At 37.6% G+C, this 17,110-nt stretch overlaps 1 protein-coding gene across 1 annotated transcript in view; it reads right to left on the reverse strand.

Moving 5' to 3' along the window:
• Nucleotides 1–17,110, reverse strand: part of Cdh8 (cadherin 8) — a 346,195-nt gene that overhangs the window by 105,887 nt on the left and 223,198 nt on the right. Inside the window, exon 8 of the mRNA XM_042693465.1 lies at nt 1,197–1,333. Within this exon, the coding sequence (XP_042549399.1) occupies nt 1,197–1,333 (137 nt within the window). The remainder of the gene's footprint in view (nt 1–1,196; nt 1,334–17,110) is intronic.

The following is a 17,110-nucleotide window of genomic DNA, read 5'->3' on the forward strand; positions in this document are numbered from 1 at the left end:
TTCTCCCAGTTTCTTCAGTTAGCTGCCTGAGAATATAAAGTGAATTTTAGGGGATACACCTAGAGTTTCCTTCCCTATTCTGTACATAATATATGTACCCATGAGTTTCTCTGCATATTGATGCTTCCTTTCGGAAGTGCCAGGGATGGAACCTAGCTCCTTGAACTTGCTGGACAAGTGCTCGACCACTGAGTGGCAACTCAGTTCCCTTTGTGTCTCATGCCAGCTGGTGTTTACATCTTCATTCATTTTCTCTGCACTCTAAGTCTATCAAGAGAAAATGGTTTTAATTCTTGAATCTGTGGACAATTTGGAAGGCCTCTTCAGGTCCTTCATGGAAATAAGGTATTCAGATCATATAAACTATGTTCGGCCTGGAAATAAAAAGATTTGCATGTTTTCTTTTCTTGTTTTATTTTTGTTTTGTTTTGCATGTTTTGGTAAAATAAAAAAGAAATGGAGACATCCGGTGCAAAAATCTCAAAATGGAGGGGTGACCTCAGCCAGAGTCATTATGGTCCTTTCATTAAGTACAAAGAGGCTGTGCTTATTAAAAAAGAACAGAAACAAGTGTTATTTTTTAATAACCCCAGAACCTCTTCCCCTATAACTAAATTACATTTTTAGACATAATTTTTCGGGGGGAAAAGCATAGCGTGAGTTTCTGTTGAGGATATAATTTTAAAGAGTACATAATTATTGTGTAAAATATATTGAATTTTAAAAACATTAAAAAGTATCTCTACAATCTTACCTCTTGAAAATCTTCTTTATCTATTATGTGGCTGACATATTTTTCTGAATGCAGGTTCTGAATGATTGAAGCATGCCAATCATTATAACTATATTGCATATAGTATGTTATAAACTTTGCATTTACTTACATTATAGTGTATTTCTTTCTAATATAATTTTTGTACCTACCCTTTTAACTACGCCCATATTTAAAAATGTTACACTGTTTTAGGGTTGACAAATAATTATAAGGTTAAACAATATATATTCTGTGGGTAGGAATATTTTCTTCTCACATAGCTTGCAAATATTTGATAATTTCCCATCATGTGAGTTATTGTGTGTTGAAATGATATAGTCTGAGATGCCTCGGGAAAATAAATACATTCCACTAAGAACCATTATCATTAAAATTAAACCTACCACCAAAAGACAAACAAACAAACAAGTCTAGCACTTACTAATTTCAGTAGCAATGATTGTGATGTTATGCCACACACTTAATTCTCTGTCAAGTGGAGTTGCCAGTGTTATCTTCCCATCATCTGCATTAATATTGAACTGTCTCTCCAGGTCAGTGTGCCGGTCGATGGAAAACCTGCAAAAAAAGATGATAGATCTGTAATCATCAACTTCACTGTTCACACAATCTGTGTACTCCACCACGAACTTAGGAATCCTTAGAGAGTCCTATTTGTGAAGTCAGATGCACTGGGAAACTCCCTGGCATCATAGTTTGTACAACAAAATGTCTACATGAGATGTAAGAAGCTTAATGATTATTGTCCAAGGAGCAATTAGCTACCTATGCAACATGGAGGTCATAAACTGCCATCCGTTTTGATAGGTAGCATCTTCAAAAAGGGATGCTGATGAAGAGTTAATTGGACAATCCATCACATTTATTGGACAGCTCACCATAATTAGTAGTTGCCACAAGATATTACATACAACAGTGAACTCAGACCCAAAGCGAGATGGTGGTAAGGCCACGTGTTCTTCATAACAATCCCAGGCAAACGGTTGCTTGAACTTTTATTTGAATGGACTATATTTCTGAAGTTCGGATTTGGTGGCAATTTTTGAAAGTCTCATTAAACTATGTGTTATTTATCCTATTACTCTCATGTTATAAAAAATTGATTGTTTATTCTCTAGTTACACACACACACACACACACACACACACACACACACACACACACACACACACAAACACATCAGTCCTGGGGCTTGAACTCAGGGGCCTGGGTACTTCGCTGAACTTCTGCTCAAGGCTATCACTCTACCACTTGAGCCATAGTGCCACTACCGACTTTTCTGTTTATGTGGTGTTGAGAAATAGAACCCAGGGCTTCATGCATGCCAGGCAAGCACTCTATCACTAAGCCATATTTCCACTCTCTCTCTCTCTCTCTCTCTCTCTCTCTCTCTCTCTCTCTCTCTATATATATATATATATATATATATATATATATATATATATATATATATGTTAAGAGAAATGGTTCGGGTCCAGTAGCTCACTTCTATAATTTTAGCTATTCTGATGGGTGAGGAACACAGTTCCAAGTTAGTCCAGGTAAGAAAATCTGTGAATCTCTTAGCTTCAATTAGCCATCAAAAAGCCAGAAGTGGAGCTGTGGTTCATGTGGTAGAGTGCTAGCCATGAAGAGGAAAGCTCAGGGACATCATCCAGGACTTGAGTTCAATCCCCAGGTCTGGCACCAAAAAAATAGGAGTGATATTAATATATTTAGAATACCAAGTAAATGAGCTGACATGTATTTGGTTTCAGATACCATGTATGCTTGATTCTTTAAAGAGCTAAGAAATGTCCAAAGGGTTAATGATCACCTTTTATATCATATTCAAAAAACATATTGTAGGCACTTTTGGATTCCACTGAGTTGTTTTTTTTTTAATCTCAACTCTGAGATTTCACACATTTGTGAATCAACCTGTTCCTTAGTAGCCACAGTAAATGAAATTCAGTGTCATCACTACACTAGATACAATCTAAACCAGAAACACACTTCATGGATGTTTGGTTAGTTACCAATACTTTACATGAACTTTCAGCCAAAAGTTTTGTAGTAATAGTGTTAGGTTATTTGAATGTTGTTATTTAGCACCCTGCTATATATTACTCCCTAAAGCATATCTATTATGCAGATCACAAATTTAGATCAATCAAAGAAATCACTTTCTCTCTATAGAGGGTGATGTTCAATGTCCCTTCTTCCACAATTCACAAATGGTCCAAAACTAAGAAATAACTTCAGTGTTTTTCAACTCCAACAAAAGTAGGGATTTTCTTTTGTTAATTTTTCCAGTTATAGTTCATGATAAACTTGTTTGGTGCAAGTCATAGGAACTTATAAAATAAATTAGAAATATGTTATTTTACTAGGAACAGAGTAAAAAATCTCATGATATTATGATCTCATTACATTAGAAGGAACAACTTAGTTTACAATGCAGTTTATCATCTACTCATATTGAGTACGATGGAGAAAATATAGAAATCGAAAGCTCTAAGTTGGGACTTCTGTTCACATTCTCTAGTGGCTTTGAGAAAGAGAGAATTTTCCCAGTGGCTTTCTAAGATCAGTCCAAAATTCCTCATGATATTTGTCCACATCACTGTTTACCACTCTCCAAAAACCTGCTAATATGGATATCTCAATAGAGAACAGACTGAGCTGAAGAGATCTGAAGGTTATATTGGTTTTTCTAGCTCATTGCTCCTACATAAGTCACCTTCATCTACAAGCCTCTGGCTTTTTTGATCTCCCTTTCTTAAGAATGTCTATCCTCTCATTCTTCAAACATTTCCCTGAACTTTGCTCTGTGCTCAGAAGAAAAAAAAATGGATGTTTGATTCATATATCATAACCTCAAATAAGTTGGAATTTTGTATTGCAGTTACCCAATAATGCTTCTTGTGTAATTGTGAAATTATTCACAAAACATAGATATTTCTTATGTGCAGAGCACAATGTTAAAGGAACATGAGGAAATGGACAGAATAAACAATGATTGTATTCAAAAGTTAAATGAAGACAGGCATTGTGGGGCATGCCTATAATCCCAGCTAAGTGAAAGTAGGAGGATCAAGGTTACAAAGCAGTTCCTGCTAAAAGGGTAAGACACTATACCAAACTGAAATAGGAAATCTAGGGGTCATGACACAAATGGTAGGTCATTGCTAGCAAGTACAAGGTCTTGAGTTAGTTTAAACCCAAAGGCTGTCAAAAAAATTAAATACTTTCAATTTTATAGTATCAAGTCTTATTTTTTTAATCTGAAGCTTTGAAGTCATCATTCTATCTGCTTGAGAATATGCATATATTGAATTTACTGTTCTTTTGTACAAGTATTTAAGAGGTACTAGACAAAAGACCTAGCACCAAGAAGAATAAGAAGCTTCATCTACTTGCTACAATAAGAAACTTCTCATTAACACAGAGGGAAGTAGCCTGCGAGAAAGTACGCTTCTTAGGTTATGAATATATCAATTCTAATGATGGAACTTTTGGAAACAGACAATCCTTTCAAGTGCAATAGACAGGTTTTAGAACCGGCATTATCCACGATAACCAATATTCACAGAAAACCAACTGAAACTTTTTCCTTTCTAATGCAACAAATACCCTGCCTGGCTTTCATACTACTGTTCTTCTAACTTTATGGTCGTGTTTCTTAGAAACTGACCTTAAAGACTTCATTTTTTCACTTTGTGGAATTAAGGACACAAATTCAAGGAAATTCCTAAGCTGGCTGATTAGCATCTGGTTCAAAGATGGTAATGGAACACACAGCCCTCTGCCCAGATACAAACACATACCCCTGGTTTAATTCAATTCAGACAGCTTGCTGAGATCAGAAATGAGTCAAAAGAAAATACCACTGGTGCCCCAGTTCAGTTGATGAACAGGAACAACTGAATATTATTGTGTGGACAAATAGTATACTCTTGTCTGGCTGCAACTGTTGATAGTAACAACCTTACCTGATGAACCTGTTCCATCATTTGCCACAGTCCAACTGCATACACAAAATTCTACCTCCTAATTTCCTGTGTTTAGGTATATAAGAATGACATAGATTCTTTCTATGTGTTGATATATGTATACGTGTACATAGAACATGTTTAATCTCCCATCAATCCATCCCCACTGCCACACATCCATACAAAGACCCCACCCTTTGCTTAAATCCCTTGTCTTCGATTAACACAATAAATAAAACATCAGTCTTAGCAAATTACAGAACACGTTCAGGAATTTTAGAAGCGGCCCTTTAGTTACAACCTGTGTCTCCTTCATTTTTGTCATTTCACGACAACACAGGCAAACTACAGGTTAAGTCTGGAGGGCACATGAGCAATCAAACTGACTGTCATAAAAATAAATGAGTCACAGGTTCATATAGCTGTTTTGAACTTCCATTTTTCAACCACTGTACTCATGAAACACCTGATTCTTCCCTCCTCACCCAAGGCATTACTCTTCTATTCCTATTTTCTCTGCCAAGACCAATTTACATGAAATTCAACAGTCTCATCTAAAAATGAGAACAATAGAATTGTCTACATGAAAATATCAACACCTACCTGTAGTATTTTAATTAGCATGAATTAATAAGACAACGGGATTTTGTTGTGGTATTTTCATGTGTATTGTGCTCTTCTTATAGTAAGTGATCCCCTAGGGAATATTTTCTATTATTATTATTTGTAGTAGATATTCAGTAATATATCTTGTAATTATACAACAAATGTCTTTGAAAGATTCTGTAATCTTTGGAAAGAGTTGCAAATTTAGAGCTTTCTTTCCCACAAAAAGGTTGATGGAGATTCATCTACTCTTTTTCTCTTTTTCTTTATCTAACTTAGGGTCAAATGTAGAAATTTCAATTTACAAATCGAGGGTGGTTCATTTGTCTTCTTAGTGTGTATGTTGTTTTACAGTTCGTTATGTTATTTTGCAGTTTGTTCTCAAATGCCTTGGGAAACTAGCATAACATACATTACATTATGTGAAACTTTAGGCAGTATTAAAAAAAACAAGTGCTCTAGAATTAATCTTGGATAAACTTGACTCACAATTGATATTTAACATTTGTATAATACCCATCAATAAATCCAAAGCTTTTCCTTTGAATCAGAAAACCAATAACATTGCAGAACAGAGAATACTAAATATGATGCTGTGATTGCAAACATTAAAAAATGCATGTAACATATTGCCCCTCTATGAAGGGATTACATTGTAAATTGTATTTACTTTCTACAAAGGTTTAGTGACTGCCTCTCAGGTCCAAATATGATGTTACATGTTTGGAGGTAGGGAAAGGCTTTCTGACTCATGGTGTGAGACTTTCTCATTGCTCAGAAGAAAAATGGCATGGTCTATAATAGAGGGACACATCACATAGAAAGAAATTGTTTCTAATTGTGCCTAGGAAGTAGGATTCCATGTGTATGTGTGATTGTGTACAAGTGTATGTGTGTGTATATATATATGTTGGTGAAATGGAGCTGGTCATAAAAAAGTGGCAAAAGGTGATGGTATCTGTTTTGAGGTACAGAGGATCTTCCCCCACAGAGTAGCCTGTTCAGAGTTAGGAGGCATCCAGAAAACACTGGAAAGTTGGGGTTTAAAACCTGCAAATGTGTTATTCAGCTTTTATACTTTAACAGATATCTGAGACAACGGACTTAGAAATAGGAGAAAGTATCTCAGGTCAAAATTTTGGAGGATTTAGTCCAAGATCTATATGCTGTTGCTTCTTAGACAGAGGTAAGTCAAAATATCATGGTGGGAGCAGATGGTACAACAAATATGCTGATCTGATGGCTGAAAAGTAAAGCAAAAGAGGAAAGGATGTAGTTCCATGATCTCCTTTGAGGTCGTGTTCCCAGTATGCTAAATCCTCTCACTATACCCTAATGCTTAAAAGTTCTACCTCCAACAGAGAGAGATGGACAAAGGATGAGTACACACAGCAGTGTTGCTCGCTAAATGCTATGTGGAAAATGAACTATACAACTTCTGGGTGGGGTGGGAGGGAAAAACTGGGAGAGAGCCAAGGAAGGAAAGATACTGTTCAAAGAGAAATATACTCTGTACTTGATTTGCATAACTGTAATCTTTATTGTAACATACTTTAACTAAAAAAAGCAACATCCACTTCCCAATAACTCAACAGTCTGGGACTAAGTCTTTGTTGATCCATTATACTAACTAGAGCAATGTGGTTAAGAGCTCATTCTGGGAATGGTGAGAACAAAGGTCTAAGAGAGAAGCATCCTATTATTTATCTTCCCATCTCTCTTCTTCCTGCTTATTCTCTTGCATCCTTCTTTCATGTATCTTTATTGAATATATCCTGCATGTAAGACAGGAGGTGTAAAGACAGATAGGATCTTTCTCTTGTATAATTTAGTCTATATGTGGTAAAAGATAATAAATAAAGCAAGCTTTTGTTTAGAGCTAACCAGTGTTATAGCCATGAAGAAGACGGGAAAGGCTGCTATACATAAAATATAATAACCCTACGCAAGGAAGGTTACCATGAAAATCTGAGTTAGGAAGAAGTTTCATGTGTTTGAAGACACATTACAGTGTGTTCAAGTTCAAGAGTCAATGGAGGAAGTCTGTCAAGGAGAAAATCAGGAAGGATCTCATTGGGAAATACACACACACACACACACACACACACACACATAGCAGCAATGTAACAGGATAAGGATATAACAGGAGAGTGACAGCATTAAACTACAGCTGGTGTAAATAAATATGTTCTGTGCTATGAAGAAATCATTTGCTACTCATTTCAACCATTTAGATCCTTTAAACTAGCTAGTATAAGCAAAGAAGTGAAATCTTCGTATAATTTTAGTAAAATTAGATTTATATGCATTGAGAGCCACACAGGGCTACTAGATTCCAGATTGGGTGACAGATCTGAATGAATTCACAATCACCTTGGTAAATCTGGGAATCGAAACATAGAAAATGGCTAAGTGGGGATAAAACAAATAGTCAAATTAGAGATGATGGTGAGTCCGATTAATAAATAAAACAAACAAAACAAGGTGATTATTTAGCTTTGAGAAATCAGTGAAACAAGGAGTCTTATAGAAATCCCTAAATGAACCAAATCAGGTCCAGAGAGACAAGCAACTCATGTTTTTCCTTAAATGTAGAAGATAAGACTCAAATTACAAACTCATAAGCAAGTAAGTAGGATGGTATGTGAGTATAGACAAATGTATTTACTACAATACTGTAGACTTAAGGGCAATCTCAAATAGTGAAATTCCTCAGAAAGGCAAAATCAAAGTTCAGAAAAATAAAACACCAATAAGTGAGTACTCAAAAGGAGTAGCGTGAGGTCAAAGGGAAGGAGTAGACAAATAGGAAAGGGAGGAATGCAGAGAAGAATTCAATGTATATCCTACAAAATTAAGAAGAACTAGGAAGCTTGGCACCTGTGGCTCATGCCTATAATCCTAGCTACTCATGAGGTTGAGATCTGAGGATCGTGGTTCAAAGGCAGGAAAGACTATAAGACTCTTATCTCCAATTAACCACCAGAACACTGGAAATGGCACTGTGGCTCAAGTTGTAGAACACTAGCCTTGAGCTGAAGAGCTGAGGGACAGCACCCAGGAGTACAAGCCCCATGACCAACAAAAAAAAAAAGAGTGAAGGAAAGAGTGGGTAGGGGAGGGATGGATGACACTGTTGTAAAGGATGATATTGATCAAGATATATTGTGTTCAAAACTGAGTTGTTAAATTGCAACTCCTTTGTACAACAACTACTTTAAATATATATATATATATATGTGTGTGTGTTTATTTTTTATTGTGAAAATACCATACAGAGGGGCTACAATTACATGAGCAAGGTAATGAGTACATTTCTTATCAAGCATTGTTGCCTCCTCCTTTGTTTCCCTTTCCCATCCCTTCCCATCTCCCCTCCCCAACACCAAAGTTTTAAAGTTCCCTTTTTGACATAACGTCTTGTACATCTCATTGTTGCAATGGGTCCACCTGTATCCCTTTTTAAATAATTTGTTTTTTCCTTTCTCTGCCCCAAATTATACCAACATCAAATACAGGGAAAACAGGAGTTATACTATTGGGGAGGGACATACATAGCAACAAAGAAATCATCTTATAAATATGTTAGAAACAATAGCAAGAAAGAAAAACCATTTGAGTCCTTATCTTGGGGTTCATTTTGCTTAACATCAACTTATCTGACCATTTCTGCTTGTCTCAGACATATATCAGTTATTGCAAATAAGGGAGACAAGGTTCTTATATCTAAAATATATTTGGAACTCAAAAAATTAAATCGCCCAGCAACAAATCCTCAAAGAAACAACTGCCCAATAAATAACTGGGCTAAAGACTTAAAGAGAAACTTCTCTGAAGAGCAAACAAGAATGGCCAATAGACACATGAAGAAATGCTCAACCTCTCTAGCCATAAAAGAAATGCAAATCAAAACAACATTGAAATTCCACCTCACCCCAGTTAGAATGGCTATAATCAAGAACTCTAATAACAACAGATGCTGGAGGAGATGTGGACAGAAGGGAACCTTATTGCATTGTTGGTGGGAGTGTAAACTTGTTTAACCACTTTGGAAAGTAGTATGGAGGTTCCTCAAAAGACTCCACATAGAGCTCCCCTAGGACCCAGCAATCCCACTTTTGGGCATTTACCAGAATGATCACAAACAAGACCACACTAAAGCTACCAGCACAACTATGTTTATTGCAGCATTATTCACCATAGCTAAGATATGGAACCAACCCAGATGCCCCTCAGTAGATGAATGGATCAACAAAATGTGGTATATATACACAATGGAATTCGATGCCTCCATCAGAAAGGATGGCATTGCCCTATTGGTTAGGAAATGGAAAGGCTTGAAGTAAGCCAGGCCCAAAGAAACATAGGTCCCATGGTTTCCCTTATTTGCAATACCTAGTATATGTCTGAGAAAAGCAGAAAAGTTCAGATAAGATGATGTTAAGTGAAATGAACCCCAAGATAAGGACACAAGGGTTTTTTCTTTCTTGCTATTGTTTCTAACATATTTATAAGGTGATTTATTTTGTTGTTTTGTATGTCCCTCCCCCCAGGGTATAACACCTGTTTTCATTGTATTTGATGTTAGTATTATTTCGGGAGGGGAAGGGAAAAAAGCAAATTGTTTAGACAAGGATAGAGATGGACCCATTGCAACAATGAGATGTACTAGATGCTATGTCGAAAAACGAACGTTACAATTTAGGTGGGGGGGGGGGGGAGTGTAGTTGTGGAGATGGGAGGCAAGGGAAGGGAGGGGAAGAGCAAAGGAGGAGACAACAATGCCTGATAAGAAATGTACTCACTACCTTGCCCACGTAACCCCTCCTCTGCAGTATTTTCACAATAAAAAATACTTACTTAAAAAATTAAAAAAATAAAAAATATATAGATTCTGAAAACTCCTGTGGTTATGGAAAAACATGTATAGTGTGTGGTTTTCTTCAGTGTGAGATTAGGAGGAAGGATGATAAATGCTTCTTTGCAGGGATGACCTGATCCTCGTTGCTTGCTCTGAGGACACAGGAATCCCCACAAACTTCCATGAACATTCAAAGGTGTGCATTAAGTCCAGGAAGCCAATCTGCCTCTGCATCCTTTCCTCCACCTATGTTTCTGGAGCTGTGTGACCATGTGAATGACCACTTTGCACAGAAAGACTTTAGAGCTGGAACACGCGATGCAGATCAAAGAACGGAGGTGATATGATCGAGGCACAGCACTTCCCTGTGTAATTGTCTACATAATTTATAACAGTGTTGCTTTTTAATAATAGATCATCATTGGCCTATTCTGTTCTTTTTTTTTTTTTTGCTGGTCATGTGGCCTGAACTCAGGGCCTGGGTGCTGTCCCTCAGCTCTTCAGCTCCAGGCTAGCACTCTACCACTTGAGCCACAGCGCTACTTCTGGCTTTTTCTGCTTATGTGGTGCTGAGGAATCAAACCCAGGGCCTCATGCATGCAAGACAAACACTCTACCACTGAGCTACCTTCCCAGTCCCTTCTACCTCATTTTTACAAAGCCTTTTACATAGTTGTACAAAAGGGCTTCAGTTCCACACATCCTTGTGTAAGTATAATGCATCTTGACCAACGCCTCCCCTTGCAGCCTTCTCCCCCACCTCACAACCTCAGCCATCCATTCAATTCGCCTACTTCCGGTTTTACATATGTATATTGACTACTTGACTACATTTCCCCACACCTCTATTTGTCCATTTCTTCCCTCTTGACTTCATATCACTGAGACATTCAGCCTTTTTGCTAAGCCTCTTTGCATTAATTTCTCAAACTCCCTATAGACTAGGCAGTAGTCCATATACATGTTCCATGCTCTCAATATATCTTTATATAATTGAGATGATATGTATTTTCTCCAACCACACAGTTGGATATATATATATATATATATATATATATATATATATGGACGTGATCTGTATATATATACAGAAGTGATCTGTATAATGTCCTGACTGTAGTTAATCTGACATAGAATAAAATCTCATTGAATGAGGTATGCCTGTGAAAATGATTATCCAAATTTGGTCAAAGTCATCTACAGTATAGGAAAAAATATTTCTGACACATATCAACACTGTCCATCAAAATAATGATAAGGACAATAAGTAACTGAAAATGCATAAATCTACCATTTATTTCCTGAGGGCTGAGGCTTGAGGTGAGGTTGGGATATGGAAGGTAAGTGATGGCAGACAGGATGCGCATTATGATGCATTGTACTCACAGATTTGCACATTGAATTAAGGCCCTTTGCATACCTTCTAAAAGATAATAAAAATACACATCTTTGAGTATAAACTGGACATTCAGACTCATTTCTGAAATACTGAGGACTTGGAGAAGAGCTTGGGATTACGTGGTAAATGAGATGTGTTTTAAACCCTTCAAGCCTAGAGGTACATCTATATTGAAATGGTCTGTTTGCTTGCATGATATGACAGAAGTATATGACCTTAGTGTACAACCATATGTAATTCCTCCAAAAAAAACCAGAAAATATTTTATAGACGAAACCCCAATGGTAAACACGTTTCTTAACTCATGTGGTACAAACTGGATATATGCATTTAAGCAAGACTACAGACCATAACCAATGACCTGGTTCAGGGTAGCCAGAAATGCTTTCTTTCAAACCACCACTGTGAGTCACCATCTTCCAGTATCTGGCCTCTTCAGGTGCTTTAGAAAGCACATTTTCCTGTTCTTTGTACTATTAAATATATTTTCCATGACTTTGATCCTCAGAAAGGACCTTCATAAATCTTACTCTCATTTACTCTGTAAAACCTCAGTAGATCATCTCAAACTTGACTTGTCCATGAAGCTTATTTGAAAGGCACTTCAACTGGGAACTTTTCTATTCTAGTGATCAAAAGTCAAACACATGGGGTAGATCCAACAAGCCTTTGTTTGATGGATGAAATGGAATTTTCTTCATTGTTTTTATCATGCTGTCTTCTTAAATGCATGATATTATACTCCTCTAAAACATCAAATCAGATCATAATTCATCAAAAACAAGATTTTACAGTATACTGTAGAGAGATAAGGTAAAGAAAAGGTGTGGTTGGAGTGGCTTGGACACATACTGGAACATCAGATAAAGACGTCAGTCTTTATGATGCACAATAAAAGGATTTATTTTGTCCTCTATGTATATAATGCTAAATTTCACTGCTTGATTTACACAAGCATCTTTGTTTCCTATCTCAGAATGTAAGAATTTTCTATTGTTTTGTTCTCTGGAAAGAACAGGGACTTTAATAATCAAGGCAGAATGCATAAAAGCTACTTTTAGAACTCAGACTATAGGTTCCATGGTTCCTCTTATTTGCAATAACTAGTATATGTCTGAGTCAAGCAGAAAAGTTCAGATAAGTTGATGTTAGGCGAAATGAACTCCAAGATAAGTATTCAAATGTTTTTTTTCTTTCATGCAATTGTTTCTAACATATTTATAAGATGATTTCTATGTTGCTTTGTATGTCCCTCCCCCACAGTACAACCCCTGCTTTCACTGTATTTGATGTTAGTATAATTTGTGGAGGGGAAGGGAAAAAACAAATCGTTTAAATAGGAATACATGTGGACCCATTGCAACAATGAAATGTACAAGTTGTTATGTCGAAAAACGAACTTTACAACTTGGGGCGGGTCAGGTGGAGGGAGGTGGGGGGGAGTATAGGAAGGGGAGGAAGGGGAAACAAAGAGGAAGCAACAATACTTGATAAGAAATGTACTCGTTATCTTGTCCATGTAATTGTAAGTCCTCTGTGTGGTATTCTCACAATAAAAATTTAAAAAAATAAAAAAAGAACTCAGACCAAATCTTTGCATTCCCCGCCCTCAAGATTTGTATGCTCTCTTACCTCAATATCCATTGTTTCAGAATATTTTATGAATATATTCACTTTGATAGTTACTAATCATTAACACTGATAAAATTTCAGGCAGTTTGATCTGACACTTTGATGTCTGCCTCTGACAGTGTACAACAAATGTGTACTTAAACAAATAAAGACATCATGGGGTGACAAATAAGGGGGTCATCCACAGATCTGGGAGCAGAAAACGAGCAGTGAGAATTTAGTCCAACGATTTTCCTAATAACGGGGTTTCAGAAGCATGGAGATGTAGCTCAGCAGTAGAGCACTGGTGACACATGGGCACTGTGATGATTTGGGGTTGGTCTCTCACAAAGAAGAAAGGAAGAGGGGAAGGGGGAAAAGAAGTTGGTGGAAGAAAAAAAATGAAGAGAAGGAAGGAAAGGAGGAAGAAGGGGAAGAGGAAGGAGAGGAGGGGGAGGAGAAGGGAACAATCTTCCTGTGTTTATCTATGATGGATGTGAAGATGTGTGTTGCATAATGCGAGGAGGAGGAGGAGGAGGAGGAGGAGGAGGAGGAGGAGGAGGAGGAGGAGGAGGAGGAGGAGGAGGAGGAGAAAAACAGAGTTGTGTGGTCAGAAGACATGCTCCAAAAATCTACTCGTAGATCCATGGAGATTTGTCTCTAACTAGGTATTAAGTAAGTAGAGTCATAAAGGTTTTTCCATGGTTGTGTGACAAAATTCTCCTCTGATGAACAGTATTAATCCTAAAGAAAACCACAAGGCTTGGTTATGGTATTGCTTTGCTGTTGCATTTCTTCCCATCCAGGTCCATTTCCTTACTTGTCCCTGAATCTTCATTCCCTAGAAGGAAAAACCTGTCACACATTGGTTTAATGGGGATAAGAATATGTGTAATCCTCAGATCTAAAGAAATAAACCACAAATACCTGAGCAGATATTAGCACTAAAACCCTAAATAGGCATGAGGAAAGAACCACAAAATCTCTTCCATATCCCTTGCTGAATATCTACTACCTCACTGGAGAAAACACCTTCGAAGTTCCTGACTGTACTACAGCTGATATTAGGTTTCAGGCTACCTCATGCTTCCATGTAGAATAATGCAGCAGAAGTAACAGGATTATCGTCAAGTCTTAGAAATTCAGAGTGGAGGTCTGACTACAGCGATCACCACAGTCAATTCCACACACCCTGTATGGTAGTCACCACTAAAGATGAAAGAAGTAAAAAGTACAAACAAGAAATCTGGGAAAGAAACACATTAAAAAAATCCCCACTCAAAGAAAATAAACATTGTGATATTTGTTTGGATACCCTTTCACAGCCTGAATGTTAGTTGTAAGGGTTATCAGATGATTTCTACTGAAGAAACTAGCTCACTTCTGGGAGTCTCCATATTGAACTCAGCTTGTCCTGAGCCCCAGGAGAACTGAAGATTCCAGTTTCACAGCAAGGGTGGGGACAGTCCGTTTCCCTGACAGGTTGCTGTACTTTCATACAAAGACACTATTTGACTGCTAAAGTTTTCCATGTTATTTTAAGAATCTTAGGGTAAGAGAGTCTCTGAGACAGAGTAAAAGTGCTAGAATGACAAAAGAGCCGATGGTTAGAATTGCTGGTGGAAAGCCAAGGTCCCATCAACCTCTGGTAGGGGTTGACAAACAGTTTTGTAAAGTGAATGCTTTAAGTTGGCCAGAAATCCTGTCTCTGTCACACTTATTCAGGTCTACAAATACACAGCATAGAAGAATGAGAGTGGCTACGTTCCAATGAGACATTATTTTCTTAAAAAAAAAAAAAAGTACCAGGCAGGAATTTAGTATAGTATAAGTCCCTGCGTAAGTATAATGTGAACTATGCACTAATATCAGTAGTTCTTTTTCCTTTAGTGTACTCTTGAAAATCGTACAAGTCGTTATGTCGAAAACGAACTTTACAACTTTGGTGGGGGGGCGGGGAGAGGGTTGTGTGGGAGGTAGGGGAAAGATGGGATGGGAAGGGGAAACAAAGGAGGAGGCTACAATGCTTGATAAGAAATGTACTCATTATCTGGCCCATGTAATTGTAACCCTCCTGTAGAGTATTTTCACAATAAAAAAAGAAAGAAAAAGAGAAAGAGAGAGAGAGAGAGAGAGAGAGAGAGAGAGAGAGAGAGAGAGAGAGGAGGAGGGGGAAGGCCCTTATTGTTATACAAATAAGATACACAGTCTCTTAAGAACAAGTGTCATGCTATTTTTTTTCATGCTATTTTTTTTAAGCTGGATACATCCGAGTCCAGAGCACAGACCAGAACAGTAGCTAAAGTTTCCTTCCTTATATAGACATGACTCTGTGTGTTTTCCAGATGCTCCTTGGCAGAGCAATATAAGGTTCAAAGATTAAATGCGTGGCTTACATTTTCTCTTATTTAGAGAGTGCTCTGCACTTTTGCAAATTAACTTACCTGGGAGGTCTTGGAACCCAGAACCTTGATTTTAAACTGATCTGGCCAAAGTACCTTTAGTCCCAATAATATTTCTGAGAGTAGCATTAGGGAAATGTTGCCCTTGGAGAAAGGCAAACACATATCTATTTTTCAAATTCAGCAAGAGCCAAATGCACTTTTAGATTATAAAAAATGTTTTGCTAAACACTGTTTTGTAGTCTCTATATGGAAAAATTATAGGAAGATACAATTCTGAGCCAACTGCTAGTGAAGATGCTATTTATGGCCACACATAACGAAATAAACCCCTTAGTTATGAATCAGTTATTATATTTCACTGAACTCCAACTGTTTCTTTCTCGCTGCTTAATTTCATTCTAGCTTTTGTTATTGTGCCTAAAGAAACCATTTTAACATTTTTCTCACATGCACTTTGAGAATCAAAAATTCCATCTACAAGTTTTTAGCCTCCTGCCTCTAATAGCTCCATTGGCTGCTCTATCTGCTTTAATAAATAATATTATCTGAGTTTGACTAGTTTTGGAATTCTAAGTAAGATTTCTTCTTTCCTATTTTAGTTATTATTCCTCTACAGAGGAGAAAGAGTCTTTTCCTATCCAGTGTGTTGAGATTGAGAGAAAAAAAAGAGAAGGAGGAAGAGGGAGAGAAGGAGAGGGAGAGAGACAGAAAGAGAGAGAGACAGAAACAGAGACAAAAACACAAAAGGAGATTGAATATGAGAGAGAGGCAGAGAGAGACAGACAGAGACACAGAAAGAGAGAAAGAAGAGAGTGGAAAGGTGAGAGAAGAAAGAGAGGGGAGGGATTGGGGAAGAAAGAGGGAGACAGAGAAATACAAAGAGTAAAAGAGACAGGAGGGGACACAGGTGGAAAGGGAAAAGGAAAAGATGAGGGGGAAGGAGAAAGAAGAGAAAAGAGAGGGAAGGAGAGCTAGGGATAAGAGGAATAGAGACAGAGACAGAGAAACAGAAGGACAGGACAAGGGACAGAGACAGACATAGAGACACAGAGACATAGAGAAAGAGAGAAGCAGAGACAGAGACAGAGAGACAGAAAGCAAGATGAGAGTGAAAAAGAGAAGGAAGAAAGAAAAAGGAGGAGGTAGAGAAGAGAGGGAGGAGAGGGACTATGGAAGAGAAAGACAGGAGGGAAAGTAAGAGGCAGAGGGAGAGGAAGAGAGGGACTTGGGGGGAAGGGGAAAGACAGAGAGGCAGAAAGGACAGGGAGTGGGTGAGGTGGACAGATATTAGGGGAAAGGGGAAACACAGAATGCAAAATGGGAAAAGAAATTAGACACAGGCCACATTATCTGCAAAGGGAGATCTTTCCACTTCAAGATCGTTGGAGAATTACGACTGATTCTATTCAAATTTCATTCAGAAACCCTACCTACATGAGACCCTAATGCTCCACAATCTGACTTTATCTGTCATTTTCA

Source organism: Dipodomys spectabilis, unplaced genomic scaffold (genome assembly GCF_019054845.1).
Source record: "Dipodomys spectabilis isolate Male_0828 unplaced genomic scaffold, ASM1905484v1 ptg000167l, whole genome shotgun sequence".
NCBI classification, from domain to species: domain Eukaryota; kingdom Metazoa; phylum Chordata; class Mammalia; order Rodentia; family Heteromyidae; genus Dipodomys; species Dipodomys spectabilis.